General features: G+C 43.2%; 1 protein-coding gene across 1 annotated transcript in view; it reads left to right on the top strand.

Annotated features, from left to right (window-relative positions):
• LOC115560384 (integral membrane protein GPR155-like) overlaps positions 1-21,197 on the top strand; it is a 47,764-nt gene extending 26,567 nt beyond the window's left edge. The window contains 6 exon segments of the mRNA XM_030379789.1: positions 6,408-6,563; positions 14,964-15,047; positions 15,177-15,334; positions 15,404-15,528; positions 17,727-18,086; positions 21,178-21,197. Of these exon segments, the coding sequence (XP_030235649.1) occupies positions 6,408-6,563; positions 14,964-15,047; positions 15,177-15,334; positions 15,404-15,528; positions 17,727-18,086; positions 21,178-21,197 (903 nt within the window).
• Positions 21,198-21,400: the final 203 nt, after the last annotated feature.

Raw genomic sequence — 21,400 nt, 5'->3', positions numbered from 1 at the left:
AAAGAAGATGTACAACTCGGTCTGGCTGGAAGAAAAGGAGATGCACCTGCATAGATTCCTTTGGCGTGATTCAGAGGACGAAGAACTGGGGGAATATGCAATCACCAGGGTAAACATCGGTGACAAGCCAGCAGGATGCATCGCACAGCTTGCGATGCGTGAAACTGCCAACCTCCCACCTTTCACTCACCTCGAAGAGGAACGGCAGGTCATTCAAGAAGACAGCTACGTTGATGACATCCTCACGTCCCTCAATGACTTAAACCAGCTGAAAACCATCACAGCGAATGTGCAACAGATTCTGAAAGCTGGAGGGTTCGAGCTCAAACCTTGGGTCTATTCTGAGCAAAGTGGGAGGAAAGAGCGCAGTGACAAGCTGGAAAAGGCTGTGGGAAGGACCATGGTCTTACCAATTCAGATGCGAGACGAGGATAATAAAGCACTCGGCCTTGGATACATGGTAGAAGAGGACAAACTCCATGTCAAGGTGGGAATAAACTTCTCAAGGAGAAAGAAAAAGATGAGATTTGGCCAAAACCTTCTGCAGGAGCAGATGCTGTCAAAGCAGAAATGTGTGGAGCAGTGTTTGCCTCACGGCTGAAAAAGTACTTTGAACTGCACAGCCGAATCCAGATTCAGAGGTGGTACCATTTTGTTGATAGCCAGACCATCCTTGGTGCCATACAGCGGGAAAGCTATGGGTATCAGACGTTCTTCGCCAATAGGATCGGGGAGATTCAAAGCAACACAAGGGTCCAGGACTGGTGGTGGATTCCTGGCCCACAAAACATTGCCGACGATATAACAAGAGGAGCCAGCCATCAAGACCTTGATGAGGACTCAGAGTGGCAAAAAGGTCCAAACTTTCTAAGCTTGCCAGTGGAGGAGTGGCCAGTCACATCAGCCAAAGAATTCGCGGCCACTGCCAGGGAGAACGTCACAAAACTTAAAAAAAAGGCATATGTTGCTTTCTGACCAGAACTCAGGCTAAGAAGCAGCAAGTGGAACACAAACTGAAACAGGAGGCACAAACAGAGCAAACAGGCTACCTGCGGGGTCAGCAATCCAAACGCTGGTGGATGTCAGGAGATACAGCACTCTGAGCCGTCTGGTAAAGACAGTTGCATGGATCTGGAGAGCGGCAAAACAGTTTTGCAAACGAGGTCAAGCCGTGGAGAGTCCAAAGTGGGAGGCAATCTCCTCCACAGGATTCATCTCTGTAAGGGAACGAGAGGATGCCCTGAGAGACATCTTTCTTGCAGCACAAGGAAACACAACCTTCCCTGGCACCACGTTAGACAGGCTTGTGGTCCACAAAGACAAAAAGGCTGGGCTATTGGTCTGTGGAGGCCGAGTACAAAGCTTCAAGGAAGCTCAAGTTAGCATCTCCCTCTTACCCTATGACGCCTGGGTGTCCAAGCTGATAGCTCGAGAGGCCCACAATGAAGGTCATGAGGGAGTGGCTGGAACCCTCCTAAAGATGAGGAGGTAGGCATGGGTCATTAAAGGGAGGAGGATCGCACAAAAAGTTGTTGATGGTTGCATGGTCTGCAGGAAAAGAAAAGCAAAGACGTGTCAACAAGTAATGGCTGACTTGCCGCCAGAAAGGACTGAACCTGCTGCGCCATTTGAATTCACATCAGTTGACCTCTTTGGCCCTTACCAAGTTAAAGATGACGTCAAGAAAAGAGTGACACTAAAGGTCTGGGGAGTTGTCTTTTGCTGCATGGCAAGCAGAGCCATTCACACCGAGCTGGCAAACACCCTGTCAACTGAAAGCTTCCTAATGGCTTATCAAAGGTTCACGGCAATCAGAGGTCATCCAAAAAAGATGTGGTCGGACCCAGGCACCAATTTTATTGGAGCAAAACCAGTCCTGGAGGAGCTCTACAGGGTTTTGGACCTAGACAGAGCAAACCTTGAAGAGACCGCCGCAAGGAATGGGACTGAGTGGCAGTGGAAAATCCATCCATTCTCCACACAGGAATGGTGCTGCAGAAGCTGCTGTGCGAATTGTAAAGAGGGCACTCCAGAATCTTGGGAATGAGGCCTCACTAAGCTACAGTGAGTTCCAGACAACTCTTTACATCGCAGCCAACCTAGCAAATGAGCGGCCAATTTACGCAAGAGTACAGAGCAGAGAGGACTGCATTCAGTATGTCACACCCAACACTCTCCTACTGGGCCGGGCCTCTCAAAGTGGGGGCTTGAAAACCTTCGACTTTCACAACTACCCGTACAAAAGACTGAGAGCTATGCAGTCGGAGGTGACCAAGTTCTGGAGGAGCTGGAGCCAACTCGCTGGTCCAAACTTATTTGTCCGAAGCAAATGGCATACTGGACAAAGAAATGTTGCCATCTGAGATGTTGTGTGGCTGTGTGAACAAAATGCACTACGTGGGCAATTCAAGCTTGGCAGAGTCATCAGCACGACCCCAGATGATAAAGGCGTTGTAAGGGACGTCAATGTAAGAGTTTTCCCAACCTACTGTGTCCCGGTCACGAGAGCTCCGAAAGGCAAGTCAATTCCTGGAATCAGGAGGGAAAAGATCCAAGCCACCGTCCTTCACAGGGACGTCAGGTGGCTCGTTGTCCTATTACCTGCAGAAGAACAGAAAGAAAGTCAAAAGCAGCAGGGAAAGGAGAACCAAGTTTGCCTGTGAAGCTGTCGATCTTCACACCGTTTCCAGGCGAAGATCGAGTGGGAGGTGTGAAGTCAAACTAACGCAATAATTAAGAAACTCACATCCCAAGCTGGAAGGAACCTTTCGGCAGTCCGAGTTTGCCGCACGGACTATAAAAGAGGCGGCACAACATCTACATGAGGAAGTGAAGAGAGAAGACGTAAACTGAAGCGTGCTTAGTATCTGATCCCGTGCAAACAAATCTACCAACGCCAGAGAGGTAAGACACCGAGCCCATCAGGAGAGACTGAGGCCCCCAAATGAAATGTTTGTGCATGCGATAGCCGCTAGTGTTAGCCACGGGGCCGTGTTGATTCTCATTCATAATTTAATGACGTCATGATTGTTTAAATTAAGAACATGATTGTTGAGTGAGCTTATATGTTGCGGATTAATTAGTTAAAATGATTATGATGAAATTATATTATTATGGTGACATTTAAATGAGGTAAATGTAAAATATTTAAAATCTGTAATATTAACTTAATAAGATCCCTAAATACATTAATAATGATAAAAGTGGGAGAATTTATGTTGCACTTTGTTTAATTTAAGAGGGAAAAGGCAATAATTGTTGGAAATGTATATTTTCCAAAACATGGTAGAAACAACCTTTTTCTTGTTTATTGTTTCAAAAGGTTTTTCACCTAACTGCTAACTGCTACCTGCTTACTAGCAAACGACCTACTTGCCTGAAACCTTAAAATCACAAAATAAAAGAAGATAAAAAGGAAAAGAAAAGTGTGGTTATTGAGTGAAGCCCAGCAACTCTGCGTAGATTTGCAACTCCTTCAAGTGGAGACTGCACAAAGAAAGGAAGTAACTTGACAATAGTGCTTGTAGTTAGTGCATGCTGCGTCGGCTTGCTACTTTCAGCTACGGCCACCGGATAGAGCCCTTTTATCAGGGGTGTAAATAGCACGCCTCCCCGTGGCACACATGGTAACTGGCCTCTTAAGATCCCAGGCTAAGCTGTACGGGATCTCGGAGCAGCAGTGGGCCCAAAAGATGTGGCATGCAGGCCCAGTGAGTGAGTGGAAATGCCCTGTTGTCCGTCAACCAATGTCACAGTTATGGGTAAATAGCTCCAGCTTGGTTAAATAGTGAAGACCCCAACGGAGCAGGCGGAAGATGGTGGGTGTGAGGACCACGACAACGATTGGGAAGGTGGAAGAAACCAACCCCACAGCCACTTGGGTTAACTCGAGAGGGTACAGTAGGGATGTAACGATATACCGTAAAACGGTATATCGCGATATGACCACGAATGTCAACCGTACGTTTTTTCATGTAATACCGTGTCGCGGTATAGCCGCGAGATTGCATGGTAAATGCGCACTCATTTATGTCATTTGTCATTTATGGGGAGTCTGGGGAGCGACATTGTCATTAAAACGTTGCACTCAACTTAACACAGTATGCCCAGGCAGCCTACACCACACAAAATAATAAACCATTGACACAACACCACTGAAATATGACGCCTAACTTGAAAATCAACGGTCCCCTCTCACGTGGACCTTTGTTTGTAAACACTAACCAGCTCAGTGTTGCACTGTCCGTTACAACAACATTATGTACACAGCAGCCAAGAAGAGAAAACGCTAGCAGAGATAAAAAGAGAAAGAATAGCGATTGAAACTAGCTTACCTGTTGGAGAGAAAAAGTGAAAAAAAAGCGATTGAAACTAGCTTACCTGTTGGAGCAGAAAGTGGTTCATCACGGGTCAGTAATTATGAATCCAGGCGAACAAGAAATTGCAGAAGGAGAGGGCGCATCTCCGCTATTTAGGCCACCAAAACGGACCAGGTCGGCAGTGTGGGAATTTTTTCGGCTATCTAAAGGATGAAGACGGCTAAGTTCTTGTAGATGGAATGCCGACTTGCAAACGCTGCAGGATACAAGTGCCTTGCAAAGCGGCAAACACGTCCAACATGGCACATCATCTCCGTGAGAAACATCCACAAGACCATGCCAAAATCGTCAAATCCACGGTAAGGTTGCCGTGACAGATGATATAAATATGTCCAATGATCCGATTCCTTAATATGTTCACCATAACTTTACGTTAGCTTGTGTACTACCGGCATTTTGTATGGAATCATTAATAGGTCACACTTAGGTGACATTGCCCTCCTCCGATGGTGAGAGGGAGGGAGGGGTGAGAAGAGTGCACTGTAAAAACATACATTTTGATACAGATTTTTTTAAATAATAATTTACAAATAAAAATATCGTAATCCTTTTTTTATTTCATTAAGTCAGAATGAGGAGCAAACCCCGAAGACAAAACTGCACCTGGGGACAGGCCAAAGCATAGAACAACTGCCTGGACCACCGGCAGCCCCCTTCAATTCCTGCCAAGAAGATGGTGGGAGTGAGGTCTGCGCACCCACACCCTCACCTTAATTCTCACCTATGCGCAAGCTTCTTGCTCATTTTCCCCCCTCCCCCCCAAAGTCCTGTGGCGTTGTGGAATGGTGGTGGAAACAGGCCAAGGATGTGGCTGGGAGTATCTAGCTAAACCATGCAAACAGGTGGCAAAGGAGTGATGGTCGTTAGGACTGCGGGATGGAGCAGTGCTTATTTTCGGCAGCTTCCATTGCGGCGGAGCAGCCCCACACTGCTCACCCCCGAGATGGCAAGGACCTAGAAAAGGTGGTCCAAAAATTGTGAAAAATAGGCTAAGCATTGCTTCGTGGAACGTTCGCACACTGCTTGACCAGGCCGAAACTCCTGACAGGCCCCACCGCAGGACAACACTGGCCCTGGAGCTCGCAAGATATGACATCGACATAGCAGCTCTCAGCGAGACCAGACTACATGGAGAAGACTCCCCGTCAGAGGTTGGTGCTGGGTACACCTTTTTCTGAAAGGGGGTCCCCGAAGGCACCCGCCTTAATCATGGAGTTGGCTTTGCTGTGAAGTCTAAACTGCTGCAGCGCATTTCCGAATCCCCCATCGGCATCAATGAAAGACTGATGCATTCCCCTGGCAAGGGAATGCTTTCCCACCGTCATCAGTGCATATGCACCAACTCTTGGTGCCGTTCATAACATCAAAGAGGATTTCTACAGAGCTCATCTTACAGAAAACCCTGGCTACCGACAGGCTCATGTGAAAAGGAACCACAATGGGATCAGACTCCTCTCCCTCTGTGCAGAGCACCAGCTGGTCATTACCAACACCATCTGCCAAATGAAGAACAGGCTTAAGACCACCTGGCAGCACTCCCGCTCAAACATTGGACAAAAGCACAGAAGAAATGTCACCAGGGCTAGCTTGACTGTAACTCAGCTGAGATACAAAACCAAGCATGAGGCCCGAAAAGCTCTCCTGTCCTGCCCTGGATCTCCCCCCCCCCCTTAAAACCACCTTTACTTGTGCAAGAACATTAACCCAGTGAGCCCTCCGGACTATGGAGGACACCTGGTGGGTGCAAGAGGAGCAAGAGATCCAGAACCTGGCAGATTGCAATAACACTCAAGGCTTTTACGATGCCATAAAAGCATTGTATGTCCCCAGGAAGCGGGCAATTGCCCCGGTCCGATGAGCCGAAGTTTACACAGATATGCCCAATGGAAATAATTAAAAAAACCGAAACTTGGTGATGGAAATGAGGAGGAGCAAGTTGAAAGTAGGTGCAGTGTGACAAGTTTGCGTGTCCTGCTTTTTCCAAACCCTCTTTCTTCTCTCTCTCCTTTTCCCTCTGCCCTTCTATAGGTGACATCAGGGATGGTCATCAGTACGTTTTTATCGGCGCCAATCATGTATGTGTCGGCATGGTTACTAACGATCCCCATGATGGACCCCATCCTGCTGGTGATGGAGCTGCAGAATGTTAGCTTCAACATTAGCATAGTCTGCCTCATAGCACTGGTAGGCTTGTTGGCTTGTTAGCACGTAGGTACATGTGGCTGCATGACTTCCTTTGTTACCACCAATACATCTATTGTTGGTGGGTGCTACATATTGGTGGTGGTTAGTGAGGTCCCCCCTTCACTTTAGGCGTCTTTGAGTGTTATTAATCATTATTATTCTTCATGTTTAACCTCTGTTTTCCTTTTATTCCTAGTCTGTTTTACATAGTTTTGAATGATGACTATATGCTCTGTAAGGTGTCCTTGGGTGTCTTGAAAGGCGCCTCTAAATTAAATGTATTATTATTATTATTATTATTATTATCTAAGGCTTCAGTCCAGCTGACTGTGTCAAGGGGTATCCATATCAGAGGCCCTTTGACTTTATATGGAAATGTAATGGGTGCAATGTCCTTATCCAGACCATTTTGCCAGAGGTGACATTGTGAGGCTACTACCCATGCCCTGCTGCATAAAAGTAGCAGACCCATAATTAGTGTTATGAGCAACCCCTGTGTTTGGCCCAACGATGAGCCCTCCGTCATATTATGCTGAATCCCCCGTTCTGCGTGAGTGAAGATCTACTTTTGGACTCGTGAGACACAATGCAGATCTGTGCAGAGCTGCCTTAATTCATACTTCTGCGTCATGTCAAAATTTTGATGAACCCAGCAAGGCCCCGCAAACTGAGATTGCTCCGTTAAAATATGTTGAAAAGGCAGTTTATCCATGTCAAAACCATTAAAATGTGCTGCTGAAAAGCAGTTGATTTATCGCAACCACCTGAAACAATACATATTTTATGCATGTGTCTGGCTGTTCAAAAACCAAACCAACTTGCTCAACAGCCTGTCCCTGGCTCCACTCCTGGAAAGAAGGGGAATGGGTGGCTGATCTCTGGTAGTTAATAACAGTTAAGAACACACACGCACACACTGCAGTGACATACTTACCCAGGTAAGACGCTATGTTTTTAAACATAACCACTCCGCCGTCGACAAACTCCTAGGTAAGACGTTCTGTCTATAGACTGTAGAATTTGCGATAAAAGAAGGGAAGAGACAACTTCTCTCCTCGACAAGCAACGGCAGGTCGTTCATTTTGTCATATAAAAAACGTTAAATTCAAACATTGCGCTGACCGGCATTTCAACACACAAGTCACTTGATCTTAAAGAGACAGTGTCCCTATAACACAGCGAAAACATGTCAATAACACAGTACAGTGAATTATGTCTATAGAGTCCACCAGAAGACTACACTTTGTTGCTCAAATGTAATATTACTCCCCTACTTGAGCCTCCCGAAATGTCTTTACACTTTGTTGCTCAAACTTAATATTACTTTCCCTCCTTGAGCCTCCCGAAATGTCTTGATGAAATTGATATCCCCCAACCCCCCTGCGGACTGTTTTAGTTTTATTTTTCTTATGTTTTGTGTGTATGATATGTGTGACTTTAGGCTACCGCTGCCTGTCTTGGCCAGGACACTGGAAGAGATGTTTAATCTCAATGATGATCATTATTTTCAACTAACCAATAGTAGTGGCCTTGCATTTTAAAATGTAAATGAAAATCTCCTTAATAATAATACCCCTGAGGTAGTATTTTCTCTGTAGGAAATCTTAAATTACCTTATATGTGAATGAGGAGTAGAAAGTCGGTATTTCTCACACCACTTCAGTAGGCATGTCGATGACTCTTCTGCACGTCATTGAGTGGCCCCTAAATGATATTCAGCCCAGGGACGTCCCTAGGAATTCTGGACCCCCTGACAGAATTCAGTTATGGAGCCCCCCCACCCCAAGTAAAAAAAAAAATATATTTTCAAAAAAAATAAAATTATATATAGCCTACATTTTTTATATTCATTCACATTTTATAATCATTAAATATTCGGTAATATTGGGTCAAAATTAGGTAGTCATTATCATCAGAAGAAAATGAATAACTGAATAACAACATGATAAACTTACCTACTTACCTAGGCTACTTTGTACACTAGATGGTTAGTTACACATTTACCTGGGTTGTAGTTACTATAGACAGAAATAAGCTAATAGACTGTGACAGTCCTGCTTCTACTTAGAATGTCCTCCTTCTCCCCTTGTTCTATTTCAACCTCACTGGTTTCTTCTGTGGGATCATCATGGCTTGAAGAGGGCCCTGACTCTAAGATACATCTGTAGAATGTTGGTGTATTTTAGTGTCTCTCTATTGTTCACATTTCTAGTCTAGGAACAGGCAAGGGCCTCTCATACTGATACAAGGTGTTATCCCCAACATTCTGCCATTGTTATGTTTCAACAAGGTTGAACCGACCTGGTCCTCTGGGACATAGCTAGGGCCAGATACCTTATCAAGGCTGAGAGTGCGTCTGTCTACGTGTTATTCATCTATCCCCTTTTTGTATAATACTCGCCCGAAACCCTTTGGTTCGACGAGTAGAGGGTTCGACAGCCAAGGAAACAAGTCATCGACCACCAGGTACACTATAGATTATTCAACCTAAGTCTGTATCTCGCTGTATTCCTGGAAAATAAACCATCTATTCAACCCTCTAATCCAACCTGTCAAGCTGCTTTGATTTCGACTTCAAGAATTACTACTACGACTGAAAATACACAACGCAGAGTCTGTCCGAACAGTTTAGAAATAAGCTGAAATCTAACATTTGGTGCCGTGAACCCGTCTTGAAGAGAGAGGAGTGAGAAGACGATTGCCTCTGAAGATTGCCCTGTGACCGAGAAGAGCGCGCGCCCTGCCTGGGAAGACGTATCAACGCCTGCCCTGCTGAGGGACCCGCATCCACAACGCGGCTGAACCAGCGCATCTCCATGCACCACGTGGGAATCAACGGTGACTGAATCTCATTCCACACTCTCGACCAAGAGAAAAGAACAAGAAAGTAATCTTAAAATAATCTACACACACATAACTGTGATTATTATTATTTGTTTTACTATTAGGCTGCACTACATTTGCTGAGTAATGAAGTTGTGTCATTAAGAGCTTGACGAAGTGAGAACCTGTATTAGTGATTAAGAGCTCAATAATCACTGAATATACGCCATATGAAACTCTTTTGAATTTGTTTGTTGAATAAGGCCTTTGGTCTGGGCTAGAGTCCTAGAAACTGGGCTAGAGTCCTAGAAACTGGGCTAGAGTCCTAGAAGCTGGGTTAGAGTCCTAGAATATTGTAATAGCATGTCATCCAAGTGATTTGTTCATCTTTGCTAGTTTGTCAATGTTGATACGTGTCCTGAATATAACTTAAGACGTTTGGTTTGCTCAGGGGTTTTGTTTTACGACTTGTCAGACAAGGAGTGAAACCGTATTTGTATTGAATTCACTGGTGAGGTTACATGAATCGCTAGAGTTTTTTTGTTTGTGCTATGTTGTTTTGATCCCCGCCGAGGAATCACATATATTGTTTATTTTTAATCGAAGAAGGAAAAAGTGTGCCATCATCTGTTGTTGGCATACCGAGCTCCGTGGGAGGCGTCTATTTGTTTCTTTCTAAGCAGCGATTGGTCGCTAGTTTTAGTTACTTAACAGATAGAAAAAGATAGAAAAAATGCCGAAAGGTAAAGGCAGGAAGAAGGCAGAGGAGGAGGAAGAGGATAGCAATCTGAACCAAAGGAACAAGATTCTTTTGAAGTGGAGGTTAGAGAGATTGATCTTTATTCAGTTAGCGAGACTCTGTAACAAAAAGATAAATGAATTGGAAAAGACAACTGCTCTGAAAAAAGATAGAGAGCAAATCAAACTGCTTGCCGACGAAATTCGTTTGTTCAAGGATGAAGCGACTCGGAACAAAGAGCAGAGGAAGTTGACAGACCTACACACGACGCTAGTTAGAGAAGGAGTGGTAGCGGCCAGCCCCCTCGACTCAGGGCCCCCAAGGGGGGGTGACCAAGGAAACGGAGGAGGAACCTTGTGAGTCTATGGTCGCATGTACCCCACACTGCCATCGTGTGCCACAGAAGGGGAATACATCTTCCCGATGCAGCCATCGACGCCATCTGGTGGTTTACAGGAGTCAAGACACAGTGTTCTCTCAGACGTCAACAGCTTTATAGGCGAGTACCCGGTCATCTGCAGTACCCCCCACGTGCCACGGAAGGGAAATCCATCTGCCCCACCTGACTATGCTAATCATGATGCGATCCAGATTCCACAACAATTTCTCCCACAACAATTTCAACATCCGAACCCCCAAACACAACAACCCCCCGCGGTGAGGTCTGGAACAGTGACTAAGAATGAATCACGCATTGGAGGATTTGATGACAACATACAACCACACTGCGGTGCAACGGGAGGCGCAGCAACACCACACATGACGACCAAAGATGAGAAAGACGAAATAGTTAACCTCAGGCCCTTGAAGAAGATAGAAAGTGCTGAGGGACGCACAATCCTCTATGAACCCTCCAGCCCGAAGGACATCGAAAGATGGAGTACGGAAATCGACCACCCAAGGAGAGCAGGCCTACAGCCATGGATGAAATTGAAACAACTGATGCTTCTGTACGAACTCCACCCCTACGATGGCCTTGCTATATTGTTCAAACACCTGAGCGGCACTGAGCGCACCCAGATTCGATACGATGTGGAAGATGCCATTGGAGAAGACGGAATGAGACCAGGAAAGGGATGGGAGGCCATAAAGGCGTGGATCCAAAAACACTCCAGGGCACAAGTCAACTGGACAACAATCACTCGTTGTATGCAGAAGGAAGACGAGGGTCTGGACCAGTTCAACGAGCGCTTCTTCGAATGTTATTTGCTGCACTCAGGCCAAACTGAATATGATATGGACACCATCGACCAGTCACAGGACTTGCCTTTGAAGACCATGTATCTCCAGCAGGTACTGCCGGAGATCCGAAGGGGAGTAAAGACAAGGTTTTCCCGGCTGGGACAACCAAAGCAGCACAATGGCAGATATCAAGGAATTCGGAGAAAAGGTGGATCGAGATGAAGAAGTCAGGATTCGATTCCTGGCTGACGAGAAGAAGGGAATGGCCAGGGAACGAGAAAGATTCCCCCAGTCCAACAGGGACAGAGGACGATTCCCCCAGTCAGACAGACAGAAAGAACCTCGACCATGCCACAACTGTGGACAAATTGGACACTGGATAAGAGAATGTAAAGCCCCTCGAAAGATGTACCGTGACCGCTCCAACGAGAGAGTAGGGGAAGAAAACCGCTCAGACAAAATGAGGGAACTATTGAAGAAGTTACAGGCGTAGAATGTTGAAGAACTCAGCCGCATATGCGATTCAGTGTCGGAAACCAACAATAACACCAACTTGGAATGACACTCGTTAGATTTGGCACACAAACTAACTGATACGGGGTGAAGAGTAGAGAGTGTTTGTTATTTTCATTCCTTTATTTTCACGAGAGGTTAGTCTTCGAAAGATGCTAGGACTTTTGTCGCCTATCTAAGTGAGAATTCATGTTGGTTCCTTCTTGACACAACTGCTCAGCTTTAGAACATTTTGTTTGTTTTGTTTTATTTTTGAACAAAGGTTCAATCATTCATTCATTCACACAAGGTTTATGGAGAACTATGATGACTGATTACTGATTACTGATATAACCATTTTCGAATCAAGCGATTTATTTTTGTATGATCATTTTTTTCATAGTTTATCGAATCATTAAGACCATTACAAACCATAGTTGATTATTATTACTGTTGGAGGCTGTGACAATGCCTCCCCCATGACTGATACTGCACTTTTTCTTTGTTTCATGTTTCATCGTACCTGGGAGATCCAGGAGACACGGACACTTGTTGAGTCCTTGGGATGAGTCCTTGAACTGAACTGTGTCTCAGTGTTTGTCCTGACGTCCTACTACAAACTTTCATCCTCATCCCCCATCACACCTGCGGTGGCCATCAACTGGAAAAGAACTCTGTTGCAACTTGCTACTCAAAACCAACTGAGTCATGCAGTATTGTCTGTGATGTTGTTGTGCCAAGCAGAGGGAGGTGTCTGGACAGTTGACTTTCTTGATTCTTTAAAATTTTTATCTGTTTTGGTTTAATCATGTGTAACCTAATGAGTTTGTTATTTTCTTTATTATAGTGGCCTACACCTGGTTTACTTGTGTATGATTTGAATTTACTTGTCTATTGCCTTTTATGCTTTCTTTCATTGATTTAGTTAATTATTAATGGGTCACCAGTAAATACACTGAATTCTCATTTTTTGGGTGATCTTTAAACTACGTTTAGTATGATCAAGAGGGAGGAATGTAGAATGTTGGTGTATTTTAGTGTCTTTCTATTGTTCACATTTCTAGTCTAGGAACAGGCAAGGGCCTCTCATACTGATACAAGGTGTTATCCCCAACATTCTGCCATTGTTATGTTTCAACAAGGTTGAACCGACCTGGTCCTCTGGGACATAGCTAGGGCCAGATACCTTATCAAGGCTGAGAGTGCGTCTGTCTACGTGTTATTCATCTATCCCCTTTTTGTATAATACTCGCCCCAACCCTTTGGTTCGACGAGTAGAGGGTTCGACAGCCAAGGAAACAAGTCATCGACCACCGGGTCCACTATAGATTATTCAACCTAAGTCTGTATCTCGCTGTATTCCTGGAAAATAAACCATCTATTCAACCCCCTAATCCAACCTGTCAAGCTGCTTTGATTTCGACTTCAAGAATTACTACTACGACTGAAAATACACAACGCAGAGTCTGTCCGAACGGTTTAGAAATAAGCTGAAATCTAACATTTGGTGTCAGAAGTGGGATATAATTCTGATATAATTCAGAATATGTCTCATAATTATCCGAATATATTAAACAATGTTGTCAACAGTCTATTTGATTGGATTGCATGTTTTAATAATAATACATTTAATTTAAAGGGCGCCTTTCAAGACACCCAAGGTCCCCTTACAGACCATAAAGTTAAAAAGATTTGCTGCATTAGCCTACAAATAGCAGCTATTAATCTAAGGGTAGACTACTTGTAATTGTAGCTGACTTAAACTTAAAAGTCAGCTAAAATGTAAGTATCCTTAGTTTAATGTCTGCTAATATTGTCATGCAGCCAATCAAAATATTCAAAATCTTTTTACATAAATGTTATTATCATGCTGGCAAGCAGTATGGAATGTTAATCATTGCATTATCTCCATTTATACCATGGTCTGGGTGAATACTCGATTCTGATTGGCTGGAGGGTGTAGGTTAAGGTGTTAATTTACACCTAAGACGTTGACCCTATGAAGACGCTATGGCCACGTTGCTTGGCCTCACCTGCATACGGGAGATATTAAATAGTCAGTTTATTTTAGCTACAGTAGTGCTAGCTGCTAGGCTAAGCTTGTTATCAGGTTGTTGGGAAAGTGTAGAGGAAGGAATATACCTTTTCTTGGTCAAAAACTGGGTGACGAACTGTCGACCGCTTTGAGCTCTTTCCTCTCTTTCCTCCCCTGACAACCTGACTTCTTCATTTCACCGACCGGGATACACAAAAACTGACTTAGGCTGCTAGTTTAAGACACTAGCAGTCTGCACTTGCTTCAAAATGATCTGCCTGGCTGCTACTTTGCTCTGCAGTAGCGTAAGACGTGGGCTGTACCAAATAATGACAAATGAGAGGGGTGATAATAGGGTGAAGACTTTCTAATGATTTTGTAAAAATGGAGGACCAAACCACAACAAAACAACGAAACAAACCACCTGGATTTGATGATTTAAATATATATATATTTTTTTTTTTCAGAATTGTAATAATACCACCAGTGTCCTCTGGGGCGCCCCCGTCAGTGCTGCTCCCCTGGAATCATCCTAATTTACCCCCCCCACCTAAGGACGTCCCTGATTCAGCCTGTTGCCTTTTGTTCACTGAATGGTTAAAAAACACTTAAATGTTGGCACTGCTTGTCATTTGTGGTGAACGATTGTTATACGTTGTAATATTATAGGTAAAGTGTTATTATATTATGCGCTCAGAAATGTGTTAAATTATCGACTGGGGTTTCCACATTATTGCTATGGGTTTAAGTACAACTAGAGGTTGAGCGTGCGCAATGCGCATGCGAAAATACTAGTCAATTTAATTAGGTGCTTAACAAGCACACATATTGGTAATTCAATCTCATTTCAACCATTCATCCCTTCCTCTGGGAATTATTATAGTTCTCAGCAAAAACAGTTTAATAATGCTAAGCAGCAGGGGTAGTCATTGATTGGAATGCAACGAAAAGCAGCATGCCATGGCCACCTTTCAGTGTTTGAAGTTACATATGTTGGTAGGCTATTACTAGTATAGGTATATTTAACATACACATAAACTGTGTGTGTGTGTGTGTGTGTGTGTGTGTGTGTGTGTGTGTGTGTGTGTGTGTGTGTGTGTGTGTGTGTGTGTGTGTGTGTGTGTTCCAGGTGTGGACCATCACAGTAACACTGCTAAGTAAGAAGTTCAACAGGCTCCCTCATCTCTTCACTTTAAACCTTTTCCTGGCACAGGTCAGTCTCAATTCAAATTATTAGTTTTAACACATCTTATGTGAACACTTGATCAAGGATTCAGTTTATTAAGTGAAAATAACAAATGAAAGAAGATAAAATACCAAAATAATTGTTCTTTCTTCTCAGTTCCTTGTATGTTTCAGTATGATCCTGTGGAACTTTGTGGTGCAACATGAAGACATTCTGCTTGGCAAAGTTCTAACCTTCGTCCTGCTCTACGGCTCTCTGTACAGCACCTACATCTGGGCTGGTCAGTCGTTTACACGCACAATAAATTCATCTTAGTCTAGTTGCTTCATTTATTGACATGTTAAACCTGTGAGTCAGTTACGCGGCTGAAATATTATTCTTAGCGTTAAGATTGCTACCATTGCTGCTACTGCTACCAACACTTGTTGCTACCACTACCGATACTGCTACCTTTTGCAACATGGTTATTGCTACCACTACTGCTACCGTACCAACACTTTTGCTACCGGTACTGCTACCTTACCAACCGTCCACCTTCAAGGCTGGGATTGAAATATTGTCTTTTTCCCTGGGAACAGGGCCTAGAACTGGGAGCTATTCATGGTCCTGGGACTGATTGACTGGAAAAGCAAAGATCAAGCTGGTAGGAGGTAGTGAAGGTATTTCAATTTCAGGAGAAACTAGTATACAAATGAACACATATATGTATTGACAACAAAACATTTAGCGTTGGGACACCATCAAATGATTCTTCATGGGGCCCAGCGAGCAGCCCATTAGTTGGAGGTATGCTGATGGGATGTGATGAAGAGAAAGTTCTCTCACGGACACGTCGGACAGCGAAATATTTGATTTAATCTTAAGGCATGATCATGGGAAAAGTACTGGCAGCAAAGTTTACCGAGAACACATTCGACGAGACAATAGATTCACAAGATTCTTATAGGGAACATTAACATTGTGGGAAGGGAGTGGGAGTGACCTTAGGCCAAGTACATTTGTAATACAATGGCTGGGTATTGGACATGTCTGCAGGTTTGGCTCTAAACGAGTTTACACAACAAAGAAGTCAGTCGATTGGCCTGGTCACAAAACCAGACTTACTGGCTCCAGTGGGAACTTGAATACGAATTAACTTAACCTCTCTCAGTTTAAGAGAGGAAGGGATTTGTTTTAAGTTACGGGGAGAATGTATACAGTTCCTTCTAATGTAATAATTATATAAACAAGGTTAATATAATTTGGATGTGATTGTATATTTATAGTTATGATTGATATTTCCACGACAGGATGCCTTGCATTTCAGCAGAAGTAGCGGCGTCTATCCTGATTGAGACCTGAATATTTGAGTTCACACCTGTTGAGAACCTGATTCAATGTTTATTAACCATGCCTTGGACATGGGACTGACATGGAGGGTCATACAAAGTTGAGATGAGGATAAGCCTTGGGCCTGAGCTTGAAAAACTTAACCATGCACCTGCACAGACAAAAGTGTGTGTGTCAATACAAGACGCGTTGATGGCGCAAGCGCCCCCGGACTTAAAATGATTAAGATACCGACCATAGATAAACCCCAAATTGCATCCCAAATTGTAAGGTCTCCGTCAGGGACGGAAGCATTTTATTGGGAAGTAATTTCCTTGCCTTGTAAAAAAACCATTGAAAGCTTGTAATTAAAGACAGTCGTAGCACTGTTTCCGACAATTCTGACACTATTCTCCCCATTACGAGAAACAGGAGGTTCAGCGTAATGGTGAGTCTAGTGTCAGTGTTGTTGGAAACTTTTCTTCAAACTTTTGACCAACATTTGAATTGCTGAATTAGAAAAAAAAGGCTTGGAAAAGATGGAGCATTTGCATTGGATTGTATGGCGTTGACAAAGCTTAGAAAGCAGGGACATTTTACATGATTTGTCTCTCCACAGTAAGATATGTTCTTACTGCTAACAGGCAGAATATGGCAAATGACTTCTAGTTATGTAGGGGAGACCAGGTACAGTTGTAACACTTTTTGCAATTTTTGCGATAAATCCAAAACTATTTCAACTAGAGTAACCAATTTGTTATATTATAAACTTCAATCTGTTAGCTACTGAAACAATGTATTTAAGTGGTTTTATGAAATGTGTAAAGGTTGCAAAATGAATTATAATACCGACTCTCCACTGTTACAACTGTCCCTGTACACAGGGACAGTTGTAACGCATACCAGGGACAGTTGTAACGTGTCTAAAATATTCAGAATGAATCAATCATATACTCAAAATGAAAGATATTATTGATCAGTCATATTATTGTGACTTAATTTCTTGTTTTTAAGTAATCATTACCTTTTTTCATACTGCATGACAAAAAAGAAGCCATCAAATTACAATGCAAGAACTTAATTTAATGAGTAGAACACACATCCTCAAACATGAGATCAAGACTCACTACCTCAATGGGTAGAACAGAACTAAAAAGTAGAACAGAGCTAAAAAGTTTAACAATTAACTTAAACAGTCCCAACAAAAGAGAGAGAGGGGTAGGAGGGCTCGGAAAACCTAGTCAGAGTCACAGTTGTGGCACGTGTAATTATCCCTTCCATCTGTGCAGTCCTTGTGTGCCCAGGCTTTGCAGGACCAGCACTGGAGCCAGACCTCCTTCGACCTGGAGTAGCTCTCGAAGCACACTATGCAACATTCATTTTCATTTTCATCTTCAGATGAGTCTTGTTTTTTCTGCTTCTTCTGTTTGGGCTTTTGTTTGTTGTCAAACTTCATTTTCCTTTTAGCTGTAGACCTTCCTTTCTCAGCCTCCAGTTGTTCTTTCACAGGAGTATCTGTAAGGACAGCGGTTTCCCTTCTTTTCCTGCCCTTTGTCGTCTGCTTTCTTGGGCCAGCTTTTGGGTGTGGACGGATGGACACGGGTGAAAAAGTTGTGTCCATAGCAGAGGTTGATGGCTCAGACACCACACATGGTGTGACAGGGGATGTTGCTCTATGTGGCACGGAGGATGCCACCGTTGCCACATTGGGTGATGGAGCTGAAGAGGAGGATGGAACCTCTGGTGTCACTGCTGGTGGTGGGCGGTCTGTGACTGAGGATGGTGCAAAGTCACTTTCACTAAAGATATCCCTATTAAAAGGCCAAATTCCAGAGCATGCAAACCCTGCCTGAATATTTCCTGGTGATGCAGCACGGGGAAGGGAACTCTTCACAATTCCTGGCAAATCATAAATGGTCATGGTGACTCCTGGATGAGCTTTTGGGCTCAAACCATAATACAAATCAGCTGCCTTCACCAGGTAATCTTTGAGAAGCAGCTCCTGCTCTATGGAGAAAACCCTTTTTGAGGTCCAGTACCCAACTCTGGGAAGTGTCTTTGATCCCTTGGACTCCAACATCTGCCTCTTCTTGTGGAAGCGGTGCAGGGTCACATGGCAAATGCCATATGTTTTGGCCACTCCCCTAACTGATTTGCCCTGTCTGACCTCATTTGAAGCCCTTTCCAGCATTCGTAAGGGGACTCCCCTGTCTGTTATCCTCTTTCTGATATTTGGCATGCTGTAAGCAAACGCATGTTTCCACTGACTTTTACTCATTATCATTACTTTTATGTGATTTTATGACATTTTACATTTAATTTGCAATACACAGTACACATTTTACTTTTTATTTACACATTCTACCAATATCTGCAACTCTATCCTTAACCTTAGCTAGTTTTTAAATGTAAATGAAACATGGTTGGTGATACTGGGACAGTTGTAACGGGGTGTTACAACTGTCCCAGTATCACCAACCATGTTTTCATCTCATGTGAGCTAGCTTGAATGCTAGTTTGACACTTGTTAGCCATTTTTACTTTTAGCTTACAAAACAGTGATTCTAATAATACTTGTTTGGATTCATAGACATTTGATATAAGGACAGAATCCAAAAAAGTACGTCTGGAAGAAAAGTAGATTTTTTACCTCAAAAACAGACTTTTGTCGATAACTTCCTCTTTAAGTATCAGATGTGGCTCTCCTTTTGAATGAAAGGAGGGAAACTGATGGAGCACGAGCACAGTGAGTGTCATCACTCTAGCTTGTTTGTGATTGGAGGAATTCAAGGTGTTACATCCGTCCCGTGTTACAACTGTACCTGGTCTCCCCTACTAATTAAACTTGAGGGTGGACTCTGCTAGGCCCTTTCTCATGTACCATTTAGCGGACTCTAAAAGTCAGAACAACAAATTCTCTGAAGATATTAAGTGTCGAAATGGAGGGATGGCGTTTGGGGTGAGGATGGCATCCGGGCAGAGGCTCCTGAGGATCTGTCAATTGAAGGGAGATAGAGTCAACTGCTACATTGTGATGCCCTGGGATGTGCCGAGCGGTCACGATGATATTGTGCGAGACCACCGTCGAAGTAAGGTGCCTAATGAGAGGCACTATGTCTTTAGAATTGGATTTATTGATGATTCTGACTACAGCTTGATTGTTGCATTCGCTTCCTCTGCAATGAATGTTCACAGACATGGCATTGGGCGACCCCAGGGTTTATTTAGTACAGTGCAGAAGGCTTTTTTAAGCGTCAAGCTTCATTTATAACATTGTCCTTGGTAGTACCCCCCCCCCCCCCCCACCCCACAAAATCCAGATTGAGTGGCATCTCTGAAAGTTGATTGGAGTCTAAGGAGTGCTTGATCTCTTCATTCCAGAACAAGAGGCCGTCCCACTGATGTTATTAAGCAGTATGTATCGTTGGTTGGAAAAACTACCCCCACGCAAACCCTTTAGAAGCGATGAAATGAGGTGGTTGACAAACATGGGGTCAGGCTGGCATGAGAGTTCTGATGCTAAGGCTTGGAAATTGATTATGCTGGATGATGCTTCATTGTTCTCTGAAATTAGATGGATTTGGGCAACTGTGCAAAAGGGCTCTGCAGGATCAGCCTCCCTGCAGGGACTACCGAAATGTAGAAAGTGGAGTCTGAGGACTCAACTTTCTATCAAATTTGTGTCAATACAATTGAACCAAACTGATTAAATATCAAACATATAAGAATTAAAAAGAATAAATCTCAAAGCAAAAGAAATTTCAAAAGTATCAGACTTTTGCCCCCACTGCCAGCTCTCTTGCTTGTTTGACTATATTGACAACAATCTGATTTATATACTTTACCAAATACAGTCATGTTTAAAGTTGTTTTTCAAGAGATATGGAATCATCAATGTATCTTTCAAACAATTTATATAGATAAAGGTGATGTAATGGAACCAAAAGTAATGATATTTTTACTTTGTTATCATTTATTCAACATAAAAACTAAAATTTCTGCTGAAGAAAAAGTTAGGACACCTTATGCCCTAAAAGTTGGCCCCCTTTGGCTGAAATGACCTCAATTCGACCTTCAAAATTCGATGTTATTCTCTAACTGTCTTCCATTCTCTGACATCAATTTAAAGAAAGTTTATCCCACTCATCCACGCAGAATTCTTTCAGCTGTGTAAAATTTGAGGGGTGTCTTGCATGCACAGCCCGAAATCACCCACAGCATCTCCATAGGATTAAGATCCGTGCTTTGACTTGGACATTCGAGAGCTCTCAACTTCTGCGCTTTCAGCCATTCCTTGTTTGATTTACTGGAACGTTTTGGGTCATTGTCATGTTGCATGGTCCACATCCGCTTCAGCTTCAATCTTCTGACAGATGGTCTCAATTGTTACTCAAGAACACTCTGGTAAAGGAAAGAATGGTACAAAGACCTCATGGTTGATGTTATAATGGTGAGCTGGCCAGGCCCCGCTGCGGCACAACAGCCCAAAACCATAACACTTCCAGTCCCGTGCTTCACAGTTGGTATGAGGTGCTCCTTCTGTTACTGAACCAAAATAATAATATTTTTAGATTCATAGATTCATCTGTCCAAAGCAAATTGTTCTTTCAGCAAGGGTTTCTTCCTTGCACACCTCCCATGCATATCAAACATGTGCGGTGTCTTTCTAATAGTAGATGCATATACTTTAATATCAACTGTAGGGTAAAATTCATTCTGAAAGCCTCCTGATCTCGCCATACTAGTGATGGCCCTTTAACTAGCAAGAGCAAACCTAACTAAATGTCTGAGGTTTAAATAAGATGGGCTCTTCCAGAATCCTCTCTAATAATGTTCTCATTTGCCCCAGATTTGGTGCACCTGATCTAATTTAAGGCATTTTAAGTAGCAATACATGAGAGGGTGTCGTTACCTTTTTCTCAAATAAAATTAAATTTCTATTAATTACACCTTCGAAATAATAAAATAAAAATAAAAATCTGTTTTATTTATTTAGTTATATGACATCCATCTCTAAATAACGTTGAAATTAAAATCAAATGTCAATATGTTGAAGAAAAGTTTTCACATGA

The sequence above is a fragment of the Gadus morhua genome, chromosome 15 (assembly GCF_902167405.1).
Source record: "Gadus morhua chromosome 15, gadMor3.0, whole genome shotgun sequence".
NCBI lineage: Eukaryota > Metazoa > Chordata > Actinopteri > Gadiformes > Gadidae > Gadus > Gadus morhua.
This window is presented reverse-complemented; position numbering and strand designations above follow the sequence as displayed.